Source organism: Drosophila novamexicana, unplaced genomic scaffold (assembly GCF_003285875.2).
Source record: "Drosophila novamexicana strain 15010-1031.04,08,12 unplaced genomic scaffold, DnovRS2.1 tig00001222-arrow-arrow-pilon, whole genome shotgun sequence".
Classification (NCBI taxonomy): Eukaryota; Metazoa; Arthropoda; class Insecta; order Diptera; family Drosophilidae; genus Drosophila; species Drosophila novamexicana.
Genome location: NW_020824845.1, coordinates 718,946 through 732,477, shown reverse-complemented (window position 1 = coordinate 732,477; position 13,532 = coordinate 718,946). Strand labels below are relative to the sequence as shown.

Sequence of the window (13,532 nt, the reverse complement as noted above, 5' to 3'; positions counted from 1 at the left end):
GTCTATCTTTTGCATTAATACACACGCATACATACTTCTATCTACATGACATGCGTATTTAGATATATAAACATATGTGCTCATACATACATATGCTTCGTCTCGCAGAAAAACGTGTGGCAGTGAAAAACGCTCATCTACGAATTCTATCAAATCATAAATTAATAGTATTTTAAAGAGAATCAATACTAAACATATTATGGGATATATTTGGCATGAGTGCATAAGATTTATACATGCATACGTACTTATCTACTTAGAGGTTTGTTTGACGGTTATTTAGAAACATACATATAAATATACCGACAAGTGTGAAAATTTGTGTGTAGATTTATGTTATGTCACATGACTCACATTGTGTCTACATAATTATTTCATTTAATGGGTAAAGGTCGTTCTGAATCATTGAGTTCTGCATATTTATAACACACACATGTGAACGAAGCAAGTGGCAAATTTATAAGAGTTGCTTATAAGCGTATGTATATATATAAATGTAGGTATGAGTGTACATAGAACATTTGCGGTGTGGCACCACACCTCCTATGCAATGCAATGACATCGTTATCGATTATTCCCAAATCGAGTTTAGTGTAAAGAAAAGGATACAAGTAAAGCAAACATCACAAAGGAATATAGAATTAACTTAGAGCTATGATTTTCTTGAAATGTATATGCGTAATAACAGACGTTTATTATTTTCAGACAACCTACGGCGAACAGCTTTCCAGACTTTCCACATTTTGTTGACTCTTGTGTGTGTGTATAAAAATCCAACGCCAAGCCGTCGCATGCATTTGTCGCGATGAGTATGCCATCCAATGTTACTCATCAAGGAATGAGCGTGAAGAACAGTAATTTTCCCATTTTAAAACCAGCCAAATCACAATTTGTAGTTCAAAACAAAACAACGATTTGTAAATACAATAAGTCAACGTTCTATCAACAGTTGTCATTTGATCAACTCGCGGAAAATCACATAAACGCTGAGCAATTATTATTGTTAAACGTATAGTTTAAAAGACGCCCTGTTTAACAAGCAAATACTTAAAAAAAAAGAAAAAACTACTCGAGTGTACTGTGTGTTTGTGTGTGTATTCAACGACAATATAACCTCGATTGAAACATTATTAAATTCAACGAAACTTTGGTAATGTATATATGAATGCATATGTACATATGAACGCAGCAGAATACATAATTGTGAAATTGAGAGGACGTGAATTAATCAGATTTTCAGATTTCCACCTAACACATTGGCAGGCCATCGGGTTGTCAAAGAAACAAGCATCTCCTTCTAGTGATAACGTAATGAATTCAGTTCAAAGTGCAACCGAGCAGCAGGAGCATATCGGGTCATTCAAGAGGAGGTTGCGTAGGCGTCGAGACGGTGACGTCATCGACACAGACACCGACACCGACTTAGACGTGGACGGCGCACAGCTGGGATCAGTGGCGTATATTGAGCAAGCTGCCGGCTTTGGCCTGACCCTGATCGATTTGGTGCTACTGCAAAAAGAGTACGTCAAACAATTCTATTTCGAGAAGCGCGTGGGCAGCGGAGGACAACAACAACTGGCCGGGGCGTGGTGTCTGCGCCTGGTGAACGCTAGCTCGAATTTTGGATGATTAAAGTTCATTTGGCTCGGCAGACCGGCGCCCGGAGGTGGATTCCATTGGAATTGGATTGCGAAATACCGGTACGAGTTTTACGCTTTGCGACAACGTAAAAGAAATCGCTTAAAAGCCAGCTTCTAAAAGTGCCGTGGGGCACTTCCGTTCCAGCTCGTTCCGGCTCGCTTTTTCTCGATATCATTCCGTCGCCCCACTCTCTCACATGCGAATCGGTCAAAGATGCCACCACGCACGGACTCCGCGTTCCCTAAATATGGCGTGTTCCTTTTGGCGGCGTCTCGCGTAGTCGTTGTTGCATCTACTCCGACAAACCGGCAAGTACGGGAGATGTGCAGCTGACATAGTCCATCAGAACACAAAGGAAATAAAGAAAAGAAAAACTAACCAACTAACCAACGATTAAAAATCAAAGCAAAGCCAAACACGATATAAATCAAAGTAAAGCCTCACAAATTAAAATATATATATTGACGTGAATTAGAATCGCGGAAATAGGCGTAATAAAATGTCCGCCAGCCAAGGTGAGCCTGGCGCCGCGTGCCTGATTGCGGACAGTGTCTGCCATGAGCTGCTGCTGCTGCAGCCGCAATCCAATGGCATCAACGTGCAGGCGGAGGAACAGGAGGGACTGCTTCATCTACCTCGAATCGCAACCAAAAACAATCTATTGAAGCTCAACTGGTGGCATACGCCGCCGACACAGCAGCTCGTCGACATCGAAGCCTCAATCCTTAGCACAACAGATCAAAGTCTGCCAACCAAAATGGACAACAATAACACGGCTGCCCGAGGCAGCCTCAATACGCCGGCGAAGTCAACCTCATCCCCGACTCACCATCATCGTTCCAATGAAAGGCATCCGAAGCACAAGGAGAGCATCTCTATCCTCGATCCGGCAGAAGATTTCGATCTGCAGGATTCACAGCTACTCGTAAAGGGTGCGTAAATGTTTTATTTATTAATCATATTTTTATGTCATATGACTTTATTTCTGATTGTATATATTTACATTTCTTACACCCGCCAATAGTCTGTCTAATTTGTTTTATTTATTGGAACGAATATCAATATATATATATATATATATATATATATATATTGAAATACAATTCCCCGTATGGATCTGCTGGTGCACAGTTTCTCATATATATTTTCAAAATTTCAATCAAACAATTCAATTGTTATCTAAAAATTGCCTCCTTTGCTGAGAAGATTTTCACATAAAGGTTTGACGAGTCAGAAAATGTATTTAACCCCAAGACCGGGCAAATATATCCATATTCCAGAACTATTCACCAATGCCAAGTCTGGCACATATATATAGCGCATTTTATACTATTATATTATTAATAACGCATTGTACTTTGCACGGGTCACAAACTTTAATATTAAGTATTTTGAATAAAACCCCATTGTTGATGAATACCTCCAAAATAAAATAATAAAGTCAGAGGTTCTAGTCGGGAACTCCCGACTAGGGGATACCCTGAACCCTCTTCTCTAACATCAAATATATATATATATTCTATTTTAGAAGCTATATGTCAAGTTTGGTGACTCTAGCTCTTATTATTTACCAAAATTGCCCAAAAAACAGGAAATCGATATCGATTTTGATCGATTGCTTGGAAACGGAGTAAGTTATCGATTATCGGAAACAAACTCGATCTGCGCAGGCACTAGGAGCACCTACATCTAAAGTTCAAGTCTCTAGCTCTTATAGGTTCTGAGATCCTTGCGTTCATACATACGGTCAGACGGACGGACGGAAGGACAGACAGACGGACATGGCTAGATCGACTCGGCTATTGATGCTGATCAAGAATATATATACTTTCCTTCTGCCTGCTACATACATTTGAATTTTGCACAAATACAACATACCCTTATACCCATTTTTAATGGGTTCAGGGTATAAAAAGCTTTTACAATTTGCGGAAGTTGGCGGTTGGAGGAGGGAGGAAATAGACCTGGTGTTCTGGTGATTAGTTTTGAAATATGGATATATAAGTATATATAAAAAAAACTGGAAATATTTATTTATATTTATATTAAAAACACAAAAAGAGCAGTTGACAAAGCTCTTCATTTGTTTCGAATAATATATAAATCTTGGTAACTGCAGAGCGGCAGAAATCAAATTTCCCGATTAACACCTCGATACGACACAAGGTCTTAAGGTCAACAGTTGCGAGGGGTCTTCAGATCATGAAAGCGTTTCCATTCCGTGAACAATGTAAAGATCAAATCACAAAAACGTGTATCTCTTCGTACGCTGTTTTTGTATATAACACAAAGAAGTAATTACCCATCGTCAGTGGCCAACCTTTTTGTGTAATGTGTACTTAAAAATAGACAAAACTGCGTCTAGCCAATTACCACACTCTCGTCCCGCACGCAATCCATTAACATTAACAGTAACATTAACATAACATTACCGTTAGTTATGTCTACCGAGATCCTTAACCCAGACATTCACATCGTGAGGTCATTCAACGACATAATTGTCCCCACCTCCATCGGTCGGTTATGCTATTAGAAAATTTATTCTAATTAGCCCTTAATTTTTATAATTAGATATATTGAATAATTAGGAAAACTCGATTTTTTCGACCATTTAATAAATAAATAAATGTTGTGGCTCAATCAACTAACTAAGAAAATGCCAGCTAAGAAACTCACCCACTCGTTGCTCGTGTTAATATTCGTATATAATTTAATTTAAAATAATGTAATTTAAGTTTTTTGGTTTTCCCAAAAGAATCAGAAGAAAAGAAACGTTAATTATTATTGTTTTAACTTGCATTCCATTTGTATTTGCTTTTTGTTTTTATTGATTTTTGATATGCATATCAAAATAAATACATAGCACATAAATATACAAATTCTGCTGGAGTTGAACCTACGACTTCTGGGTTGGCAGTCCGACGCTCAGACAGCTAAGCTCAACTTTATGGCTTTGTCGATTTTTATATTTGTCGTACAAATTCCGATTTATCACAGCTCGGACTGTACAGGGTATCTCCCAATCTGGCAGCTTCGACTAGATCCCTTTTGCTGGTTTCGTGTCAAAAAAAAGTACAGTCAGTCTGTCAGGGCAAACTCTTCTTCGTAGCAACTCTGTTTTATCACAGCTCGGACTGTACAGGGTATCTTCCCAGTCTGGCAGCTTCGACAGACTGACTTGTCGCATCCAAAAAAGAAAATTACGCCTATAGATATAAATTTTAATTCAAATATAATTGAAAAAGTTATTTATATTTTGTATTTGTCCCCGAACAACTCTGTAAGTGGAATTACACATTACATTTGCATTTGCATGTAATTAAGTTAAAGCACGCAGCACGCAGCTGCGCAGTCAGCTGATTCCTCAATTTTACAGCTACTGTTGGTAATTTGTTTGGCTGAGCTAGATTCGTAGTCAGCAAAGGCCCAGTATTAGGCTCCGCTTATATATAAACATATATTTAGCTTAGTTACTTTTTAACTACCAACGCAGTAACCCTGAAAGTTGACTTACATTGTGAACTCAATTTTTTCTCTGACAAGAAGTTATATAACTATTTATTAAAAGCCCAATTGCACTTAAATTCATAAATTTAAAATACATATATACAACAATTAGCAGCAAGAAATAATTCAACTTAGAAGCAATTAAATAGAATTTAAATGGCCCACTCAAAAAATATACAAATTAATAAAGATTTGTAATCATACTGCGAGCATTGTGTGTGTCTCTGCTGCCGGCTCGCAGTCGTTCTTCGATGTCTGTGTGGTTCAGTTCAGTTGAGTTTTGTTTAGTTCAGTTCAGTTTTGAGTACATATTGATTTAAGTTAACGAAACGCTTGCGATCGTAATCGGGTCTTGGCTTTACATTTCGGTTCGTGATTCGGTTTCGGTTTCGAATCTGAATAGCGACCGCAATTTGATATTCGTGCGTTGACATGGGCGCTACAAGATTAAGTGAATTATGTACATATATGTGTGCTTACACGCGTCCGTAAGTACATATGTATGTATGTGTACGTGCAAGTCCGATACATGTGCATGGCTATCAAATATTATCAAAATTTCTTAAAAACGCGCTGTGGCTAAAACCACAAAATATTTAATTGCAATTTCTTGCTAGGCTGTCAATATAGCAACAGGTGCCTGTCCACATATGCCAATACATTTTTAATCGTACTATATTTGGGTGTCTGTCAGGCATGAGGTCGGCCATTCGGCCATCGAGCATCCATTTTGGACAAGGGCGAGTGAATTTATGAAACACAATATATATGCATATACATAATATATATATAAATACATGTATGTATATGCGTGTGAATGATGTGTATATGTGTGTCAGTGGGTGACGTCGTGCCACGCGTGAGCCATTCCCCTTCCCCAAGTGTTATTATTTATGAAGACTATTTGATTAATTATTGTGTAAAGTTATATGTTATGATCTTTCCACTATTGTTTTTTACACTCTTTGTGGTTCTTTTCAATGTTATCAACTTCCATACATAACGCTCTTGCATACAATAAATGTATTAATTGACGCAGATTGTTGATTAATTGTTCATGCGTGTGTGAAACAATGGTTCTTAAGTGGTCGCTGCTGCTATTGTGTGTGTAGTTCTCAATTTTATTAGTTCGTTTCATTGTACTTCTTTCGTGTATTATTTATTGTAAATAAATATGAATTTTTCAACTTGCAAGGGTATTTGATTGCTTATTTACTGTTAACGGCACCTTGGCTAAAAACTAACGCACACACACACACACACACACACACACACACACACACACACACACACACACACACACACACACACACACACACACACACACACACACACACACACACACACACACACACACACACACACACACACACACACACACACACACACACACACACGCACACACGCACACACGCACACACACAGAAGCACAACAGACGCAGCAAAGACACGCTTATTCATACACACACACGCGCGCATATTCATAAAAACATGGCATTTGCAGCTGTCATGCGGTTGTGCAATTGTGAGTATTATTATATCCCTATAAAGAAATAAAATAATTAAGCAAAGCACACAAGGCGTTATTTCGAAAATTCTAGAGGCAAACAATTATGTACATTCGGCGTCGTATAACCCGTATAAAGGGTCGATGTTGTACAAATGCACGTTTTTTTTCTTATCTCTCGAATTTTATCTTTGTACAAATATGTATATGAACAGGCTTTTGTCGCAATGTTGCTTTTTGTGATGATTAAGTGCCGAGAGGGGGGGGGGGGGGGGGGGGGGGGGGGGGTATTTATATATATAAGAAAAAAGGGTAGAATAAAGTTTTTTCATTTATAAGTTATTATGTTTAGTTCAGCGAGAATATACTTTATGTAATGTATAACGATGACAATCCGAAACGTGAGTTTAAATTAAATGTTGTGTGCCATATTGCAGACATTCCTGAAAAGACAACGCTCAAATTTTAAGCTAAACTCTGATGATGAACTGCGAAGTATTGCGAGGTATGAGACAAAACCCAATAATAAGACTGATTACTGGTGAATGGTGTGCATTTCTGTATGGTTGGGCAAATATTTGCATTTGTCCAAATTGTTATTGCCACAGCAGCATAATCATTAAATTCTCTTTGCATTATCCATTTTTTTTCCAGATCCGAAACCATGCGTCGCACTTCTCAACCAAGATCAGTCAGATCAAATGAAAATAAGCGGTTACCGGCGCTCCCATATCCGTTCGATATTGTGCTGGATCTGCATAGTGCTAACTGGAGGCCTGTTGCGCCTTGTCCTACATTGGTGGCGGCATTGGTATCTGCTTGCCACATGCAGGCCGTGCTCCTTGCAGGAGGCACAACAGGTGCTCATAGAAGAAGACTATCAGGGCAATCACAAACTGTATCATGTCAAGACCGTGCAGATACTGGATGTGGAGCAGTTCAAGTACGTCTTTTCGAAAATTGTTAATTTAATAATTATGTATTAATATTAAGTACTCTTTTAGAAAATCATTGCAGCAAATATTGCCAGGAGAGGATTTCGATGATAATAAGCTACAGCTCCCAGTTCACTTTGCTTCTGCGCATTTCAAAGGTAATTCAAAATACTTACAGTAAACAAATATGAGTATATAAGATAAGTATTCGATTATACTCAAAAGCTAGGATTTTTAATTAGTATTTGTATTTAATATTTTGACTCGGCTAGAGGATCTCTCTAGTAATATTCTTATTTATTTATTTATTTTATTTTAATATAGACTTATTCTTAATCTATTTGAATATGTATGTATGGCACATCTAGTAAACTTTTGCTTATTTAGGTTTTCGATCCTTGAGAACATTTCGATGCAAGCAACTGGTTTATGCTTGGGACAACAGCATTAAAACCTTTAAGAAAATCAATGGATTAGACGTTAATGTGCCTTGTTCCTATTACCATCAGCAACGTGGACTATCTGTGCAAGAGCAGCTGGCACGCCGCATTGTATTTGGGCTAAATGAGATAACCGTGCCGCTAAGGGATGTGAAAACCCTGCTCTTCCTGGAAGTTCTCAATCCCTTTTATGTATTCCAAATATTTTCTGTCGTCTTGTGGTTTACCTATGACTATTACTATTATGCCTGTGTCATCTTGTTAATGTCTATATTCGGCATATCTATGTCCATTGTGCAAACAAAGAAGGTGAGAGATCATGTCATAGTTATTGTTAAAGTGTTAGTAACTATACCCCTATCTGATTTCAGAATCAAGATGTCCTGCAGAAAACAGTTCTAAACACGGGAAATGCATGGGTTGTTAACGCCAAAGGAGTATCAGTGGAATTGTCTACGAAAATGTTAGTGCCTGGCGATATTATTGAAATACCATCGTCCGGCTGCACAATGCAATGCGATGCCGTTTTATTATCCGGCAACTGCATCCTAGACGAATCGATGCTGACTGGTGAAAGTGTGCCAGTTACTAAAACGCCGCTGCCGATGAAGCGCGATGTGATATTTGATAAAAAGGAACATGCTAGGCACACACTCTTCTGCGGAACGAAAGTTATACAAACGCGATACATTGGATCAAAGAAAGTGTTGGCCTTCGTGATAAATACTGGCAATATAACTGCCAAAGGTGGACTAATACGCTCCATTCTTTATCCACCGCCTGTGGACTATAAGTTTGAGCAGGATTCGTATAAGTTCATACAGTTTTTGGCGCTAATTGCGTGCATTGGCTTTATATATACGCTTGTCACCAAGGTGAGTACAAAATATGTGAATATATATTATTTACGGCTCATGTTATTTATTTAATTAATTTAATTCTCTTTTTAGATATTACGTGGCACAGATGCTGTTAAGATAGTGGTCGAATCTTTGGATCTTATAACAATTGTTGTGCCACCAGCCTTGCCGGCAGCTATGACTGTTGGTCGGTTTTATGCCCAAAAACGATTGAAAGCCAACAATATATTTTGCATATCTCCGCGCTCCATCAACGTGGCAGGCAGTATTGATTGCTGTTGCTTTGACAAGGTACGTCTTCCAAGATAACGAAAAAACAAATGTTAAGGCTATATTAAATTATTTCCATTTTATTCAGACTGGAACCTTAACGGAGGATGGCCTAGACATGTGGGGTGTCGTTCCAAAGTCTTCCACAAATCAGTTTCAAATTCCCTTGAAAGATGTGAAGCGTCTGCCGTACGATCACTTTCTGTTTGGCATGGTCACATGCCACTCAATTACCGTCATGAACGGCATGATGATGGGCGATCCCTTGGATCTTAAGATGTTTGATTCGACAGGCTGGATACTGGAAGATTCCAATAACATACCCGAAAACGAGAAGTACGGTCTGATCTATCCGACAATATTACGGCAACCGAATCAAGAGGAAATCAACGCAAGCTTAGCTTTAACACATCATGAAGCGCCAGTAACAGAGGCGCCACCACCCGTATTTCGACAGAGTTCGGTGGATGATCTCTTGGCCAACGTTGGATTGTTGAAATCGAAATCAAATTTCGATCATGGAATTGTTAGGGAGTTCCCATTTACGTCCAACTTGCAGCGTATGTCAGTCATCACGCGCTGCCTCAGCGCGCAAGGCTTCAACGTTTACTGCAAGGGCTCGCCCGAAATGTTGCAGCAGTTGTGCCATCCACAGAGCATACCGAACGACTATACCCATCAGCTCTCCATTTATGCCAAGAAAGGTTTTCGAATTATTGCCGTGGCATTCAAGACACTTAACCCAAAGGTGAACTACACAAAGGTGCAGCGCCTCTCGCGCGAAGAGGTCGAGCACAATTTGGAGTTTCTCGGTTTTGTAATACTTGAGAATCGCCTGAAGCCCGACACAACGGCTGTAATAAATTCACTGAATTTGGCAAATATTCGCACAGTTATGATAACAGGTGATAACATATTGACAGCAATGAGCGTTGCTCGAGATTGCGGCATTGTTAGTTCCACGCAGGCGGTAATCACAGTGCATGCGGTGCCCGTGTTGAAAGGCTTTGATAAGCTGAATACCGACCAAAATGGCCAATATGAACTGCAGTATACACTCGAGCTGGGCAGTAAGACGTGCACGCCAGCACTCAATGGTAATAGAACATTTTCGGCGGCTGAAATCGCTGTGGATATGGATTTATCAAAGTCAACCAATTCATTGGTAAATAATGGTGGCTTGAGCTGTGCCTCAAGTGTGTTGCCCAACAGCAACAGCTTGGCTAGTGTTAAGACCATCGACACATGGACGCATAATGACGGCGATGATGTGGAGCTTGGAGCGACAGTTGTGGCACGAAATGATAGCTGGCGTCGTCAATATATTTTCGCCATGGATGGCAAGACATGGCAAATTGTTAAGGACCAATTTCCCCAGCAAATGGAAATCATATTAACGCGCGGCGCCATCTATGCACGCATGTCGCCAGAGCAAAAGCAATCGCTGGTGATGGAGCTACAGAATCTAGACTATTTTGTGGCAATGTGCGGGGATGGGGCTAACGATTGCGGTGCCCTAAAGGTTGCGCACACTGGCATATCGTTGAGCGAGACTGAATCCTCGATAGCATCACCGTTCACCTCCCGTAATCCGACTATTGCGGCCGTACCAAATGTTATCAAGGAGGGTCGCGCAGCCTTGGTTACATCATTTGGTATTTTTAAGTATATGGCTGCCTATTCCCTGGTACAGTTTGTGTCCGTGATGATCCTATACTCAATCGACTCGAATCTAACCGACAAACAATATCTCTATATTGACCTTGGCCTGATATCGATATTCGCATTCTTCTTTGGCAAAACTGAGGCCTACGATGGTCAGCTGGTTAAACAAGTGCCACTCAGTTCCCTCATTTCGCCAACACCTTTATGCTCGCTTGTGCTCCATTTAGTTGTTGTGGTCATCTTTCAGGTTGCCGGTAAGCTCAACCGCAATACTCTTAACATATACTTGTGCCTCTTACTGATGTTTCAATTGTTTCAGGTTGGTTTCAACTGCATCAACAGTCTTGGTTTAAGCCTTTCGGGCCATCTGACGAGGATCATTTGGGCTGCTATGAGAACTACACCATGTTTGCCATATCGAGCTTCCAGTATATTATACTTGCATTTGTATTTTCAAAGGGAGCCCCATACCGAAAGCCAATCTGGTCGAATTGGCCTCTATGCCTGACCCTGGTGATAAATGCCTGCATTGTCGTTTACCTGGTTGCCTATCCAAGCGATTGGATTGCCAACTTCTTTCAACTCATCGTGCCACCGGATATGTATTTTCGTTACATTATGCTCCTATATGGAGCAGCTGCATTTATCACTCATGCATTTCTCGAGTCTTTTGTGGTGGAGTATTTGGTATTTAAGCGATTCCAGGTGCGACGGGAGCAAAACTTAAAAACATCAAATCGCAAATATATGCGATTGGAGAATAATATCAAGTCCTTTGACAACTGGCCGCCCATATCGGAGGTCTATGACCTGCACGATCCAGCCGACCAAGAAGCGGAGCTACAGCCAACATATGTTAACCTAAGCGCTGAACAAAATTTGGACGGTCAACCAAGCGGTTTTCCTGGCTTTTTCGAGACGTCCGAGCATAGTGTAGAGAACCGACATCGCATACACTCAGAGGTATCCAGTACGGGTGCACGGCACAGCTGAAGTCCAAAAATAAATGATGAGGAGATGTACTTACATTTTGTATATACATTTATGCATGTACATACATTTTGTTTATTATACCATAAGCTTACTTAGGCTACATATATTAAGTTTAAGTTTATTGATAGACATATAGACACCGTTATTTTTGCTAATTTTTACTGTTTATCGCATGTTATCGCGCATGCTAATAGGTATTTCCAATGAAATTTTAATTACTATGTACTTATCGGTTAAATGCCTTCATAGATAATGTTCTGTCATTTAGAATACATGAATACATAATTAAACAACTTTGCATTAGTTCATCTGATTGGGTGAAGTGTTTGCAACGAATGTATTAATTATTACAGTAGACTACAAAGAAACCCCTTCGATTATTTTCGAATTAATCAGCTGCTGCGTTCGCACTTATGTACATAAGTTGCCATTTGTAATTAATATTTATTTTGTAATGTATCTATACTGTAGCCTATCAAATTACTACTGAATAAGTATTCAATAAAAATGTTTTGTAAATGCGAGTTTGTTCGGGATTAGTATATATTTCTAAAAAGCCTACACCAAATTTTCTATGTCGATTCAGTTTGTTGATATATTTTTGTGGCTTGGGAGTATATATTTAATTTATAAAATTGTCATTAGAGCTGCAGACCACAAAAAAAACAAGAGGTTCTAGTCGGGAGCTCCCGACTGAACCCTGAACCCTCTTCTTCCAACATCAAATGCATATATATATATTCTATTTTAGAAGCTTTATGTCAAGTTTGGTGACTCTAGCTCTTACTATTTACCAAAATTGCCCAAATAAAATAATATCGATATCGATTTTATCGATTGCTTGGAAACGGAGTAAGTTATCGATTATCGGAAACAAACTCGATCTGCGCAGGCACTAGGAGCACCTACATCTAAAATTCAAGTCTCTAGCTCTTATAGTTCTGAGATCCTTGTGTTCATACATAAGGACAGACGGACAGACAGGCGGACAAGGCTAGATCGAATCGGCTATTGATACTGATCAAGAATATATATACTTTATGGGTCGCAGATGCTTTCTTCTGCCTGTTACATACATTTGGATTTTGCACAAATACAGTATACCCCTATACCCATTTTTAATGGGTTCAGGGTATAAAATAAGCCGCATTTGCCATCGAGGTAGCGAAAACGTGAATCACGTTTTAAATGAGTTTGTATTAAGATTAGTAGATTCTCCCAAAAAGGGGTGGATTTTTAAAAAGCTGTGAAACATCACTTTAATGAATTTGAGCAGTGATCATTGAAAAAGGTCATAAAAGGTTGCCCACATACGTTTTTCGCGATTTTCCAACACTTGCGGGTAGAATTTCCGAAAACCCATTTCAAACGTGCGTCTTTATCAAGTACGGTGAAAATTTCAGTTACCAATCAGTCATAAATTTGCTTGTTACATAAAAAGCCAAATTGGCGTACATACATAAATTTTCGCAGAGTATCCGCACACGTATACACATATACATACATAGTAACTGCATAATAAATATAAGTATGCCTGTGTGAGTAAGGCTGTGTGAGAACCATTAAAGAAAAAATGCATGTGTAACGCGATTTGGTTTATAGTGTAGATCGTAGTAAGGTTTAGGTGAAGCTATGCTGACATTTGCAGATTTGTCCAGTATATGTATGTATGTACATATATTCATCTGTGTGTTCCACTCTCCCGAAAGCCAAA

The 13,532-nt window shown here is 39.2% G+C and overlaps 1 protein-coding gene across 2 annotated transcripts; it reads left to right on the top strand.

Moving 5' to 3' along the window:
• The first annotated feature begins 95 nt into the window (after positions 1–95).
• LOC115766735 (probable cation-transporting ATPase 13A3) lies at positions 96–12,351 on the top strand. 2 transcript variants are annotated; one of them, XM_030710696.1, is made up of 9 exons: positions 96–262; positions 706–2,573; positions 7,310–7,598; positions 7,660–7,748; positions 7,978–8,339; positions 8,402–8,905; positions 8,981–9,181; positions 9,249–11,079; positions 11,145–12,351. In XM_030710696.1, the coding sequence occupies exons 2-9, from the start codon at positions 2,141–2,143 to the stop codon at positions 11,816–11,818; spliced, it is 4,383 nt and encodes a 1,460-aa protein (XP_030566556.1). In that variant the 5' UTR covers positions 96–262; positions 706–2,140; the 3' UTR covers positions 11,819–12,351. The 2 variants fall into 2 exon arrangements, with proteins under 2 accessions (XP_030566556.1, XP_030566557.1); XM_030710697.1 differs by lacking the exon at positions 96–262 and adding an exon at positions 7,093–7,160 and having other exon boundaries at positions 2,516–2,573.
• The last annotated feature ends 1,181 nt before the right edge of the window (positions 12,352–13,532 follow it).

What these genes read in the sequence shown, in the direction of transcription:
- LOC115766735 (XM_030710696.1), top strand. Translation starts at nt 2,141, where the DNA reads ATGTCCGCCAGCCAAGGTGAGCCTGGCGCCGCGTGCCTGATTGCGGAC. An exon ending in TGCTTCTGCGCATTTCAAAG is followed by an intron (nt 7,749 to 7,977) that starts GTAATTCAAAAT and finishes TTGCTTATTTAG; the next exon opens with GTTTTCGATCCTTGAGAACA. An exon ending in CCATTGTGCAAACAAAGAAG is followed by an intron (nt 8,340 to 8,401) that starts GTGAGAGATCAT and finishes ATCTGATTTCAG; the next exon opens with AATCAAGATGTCCTGCAGAA.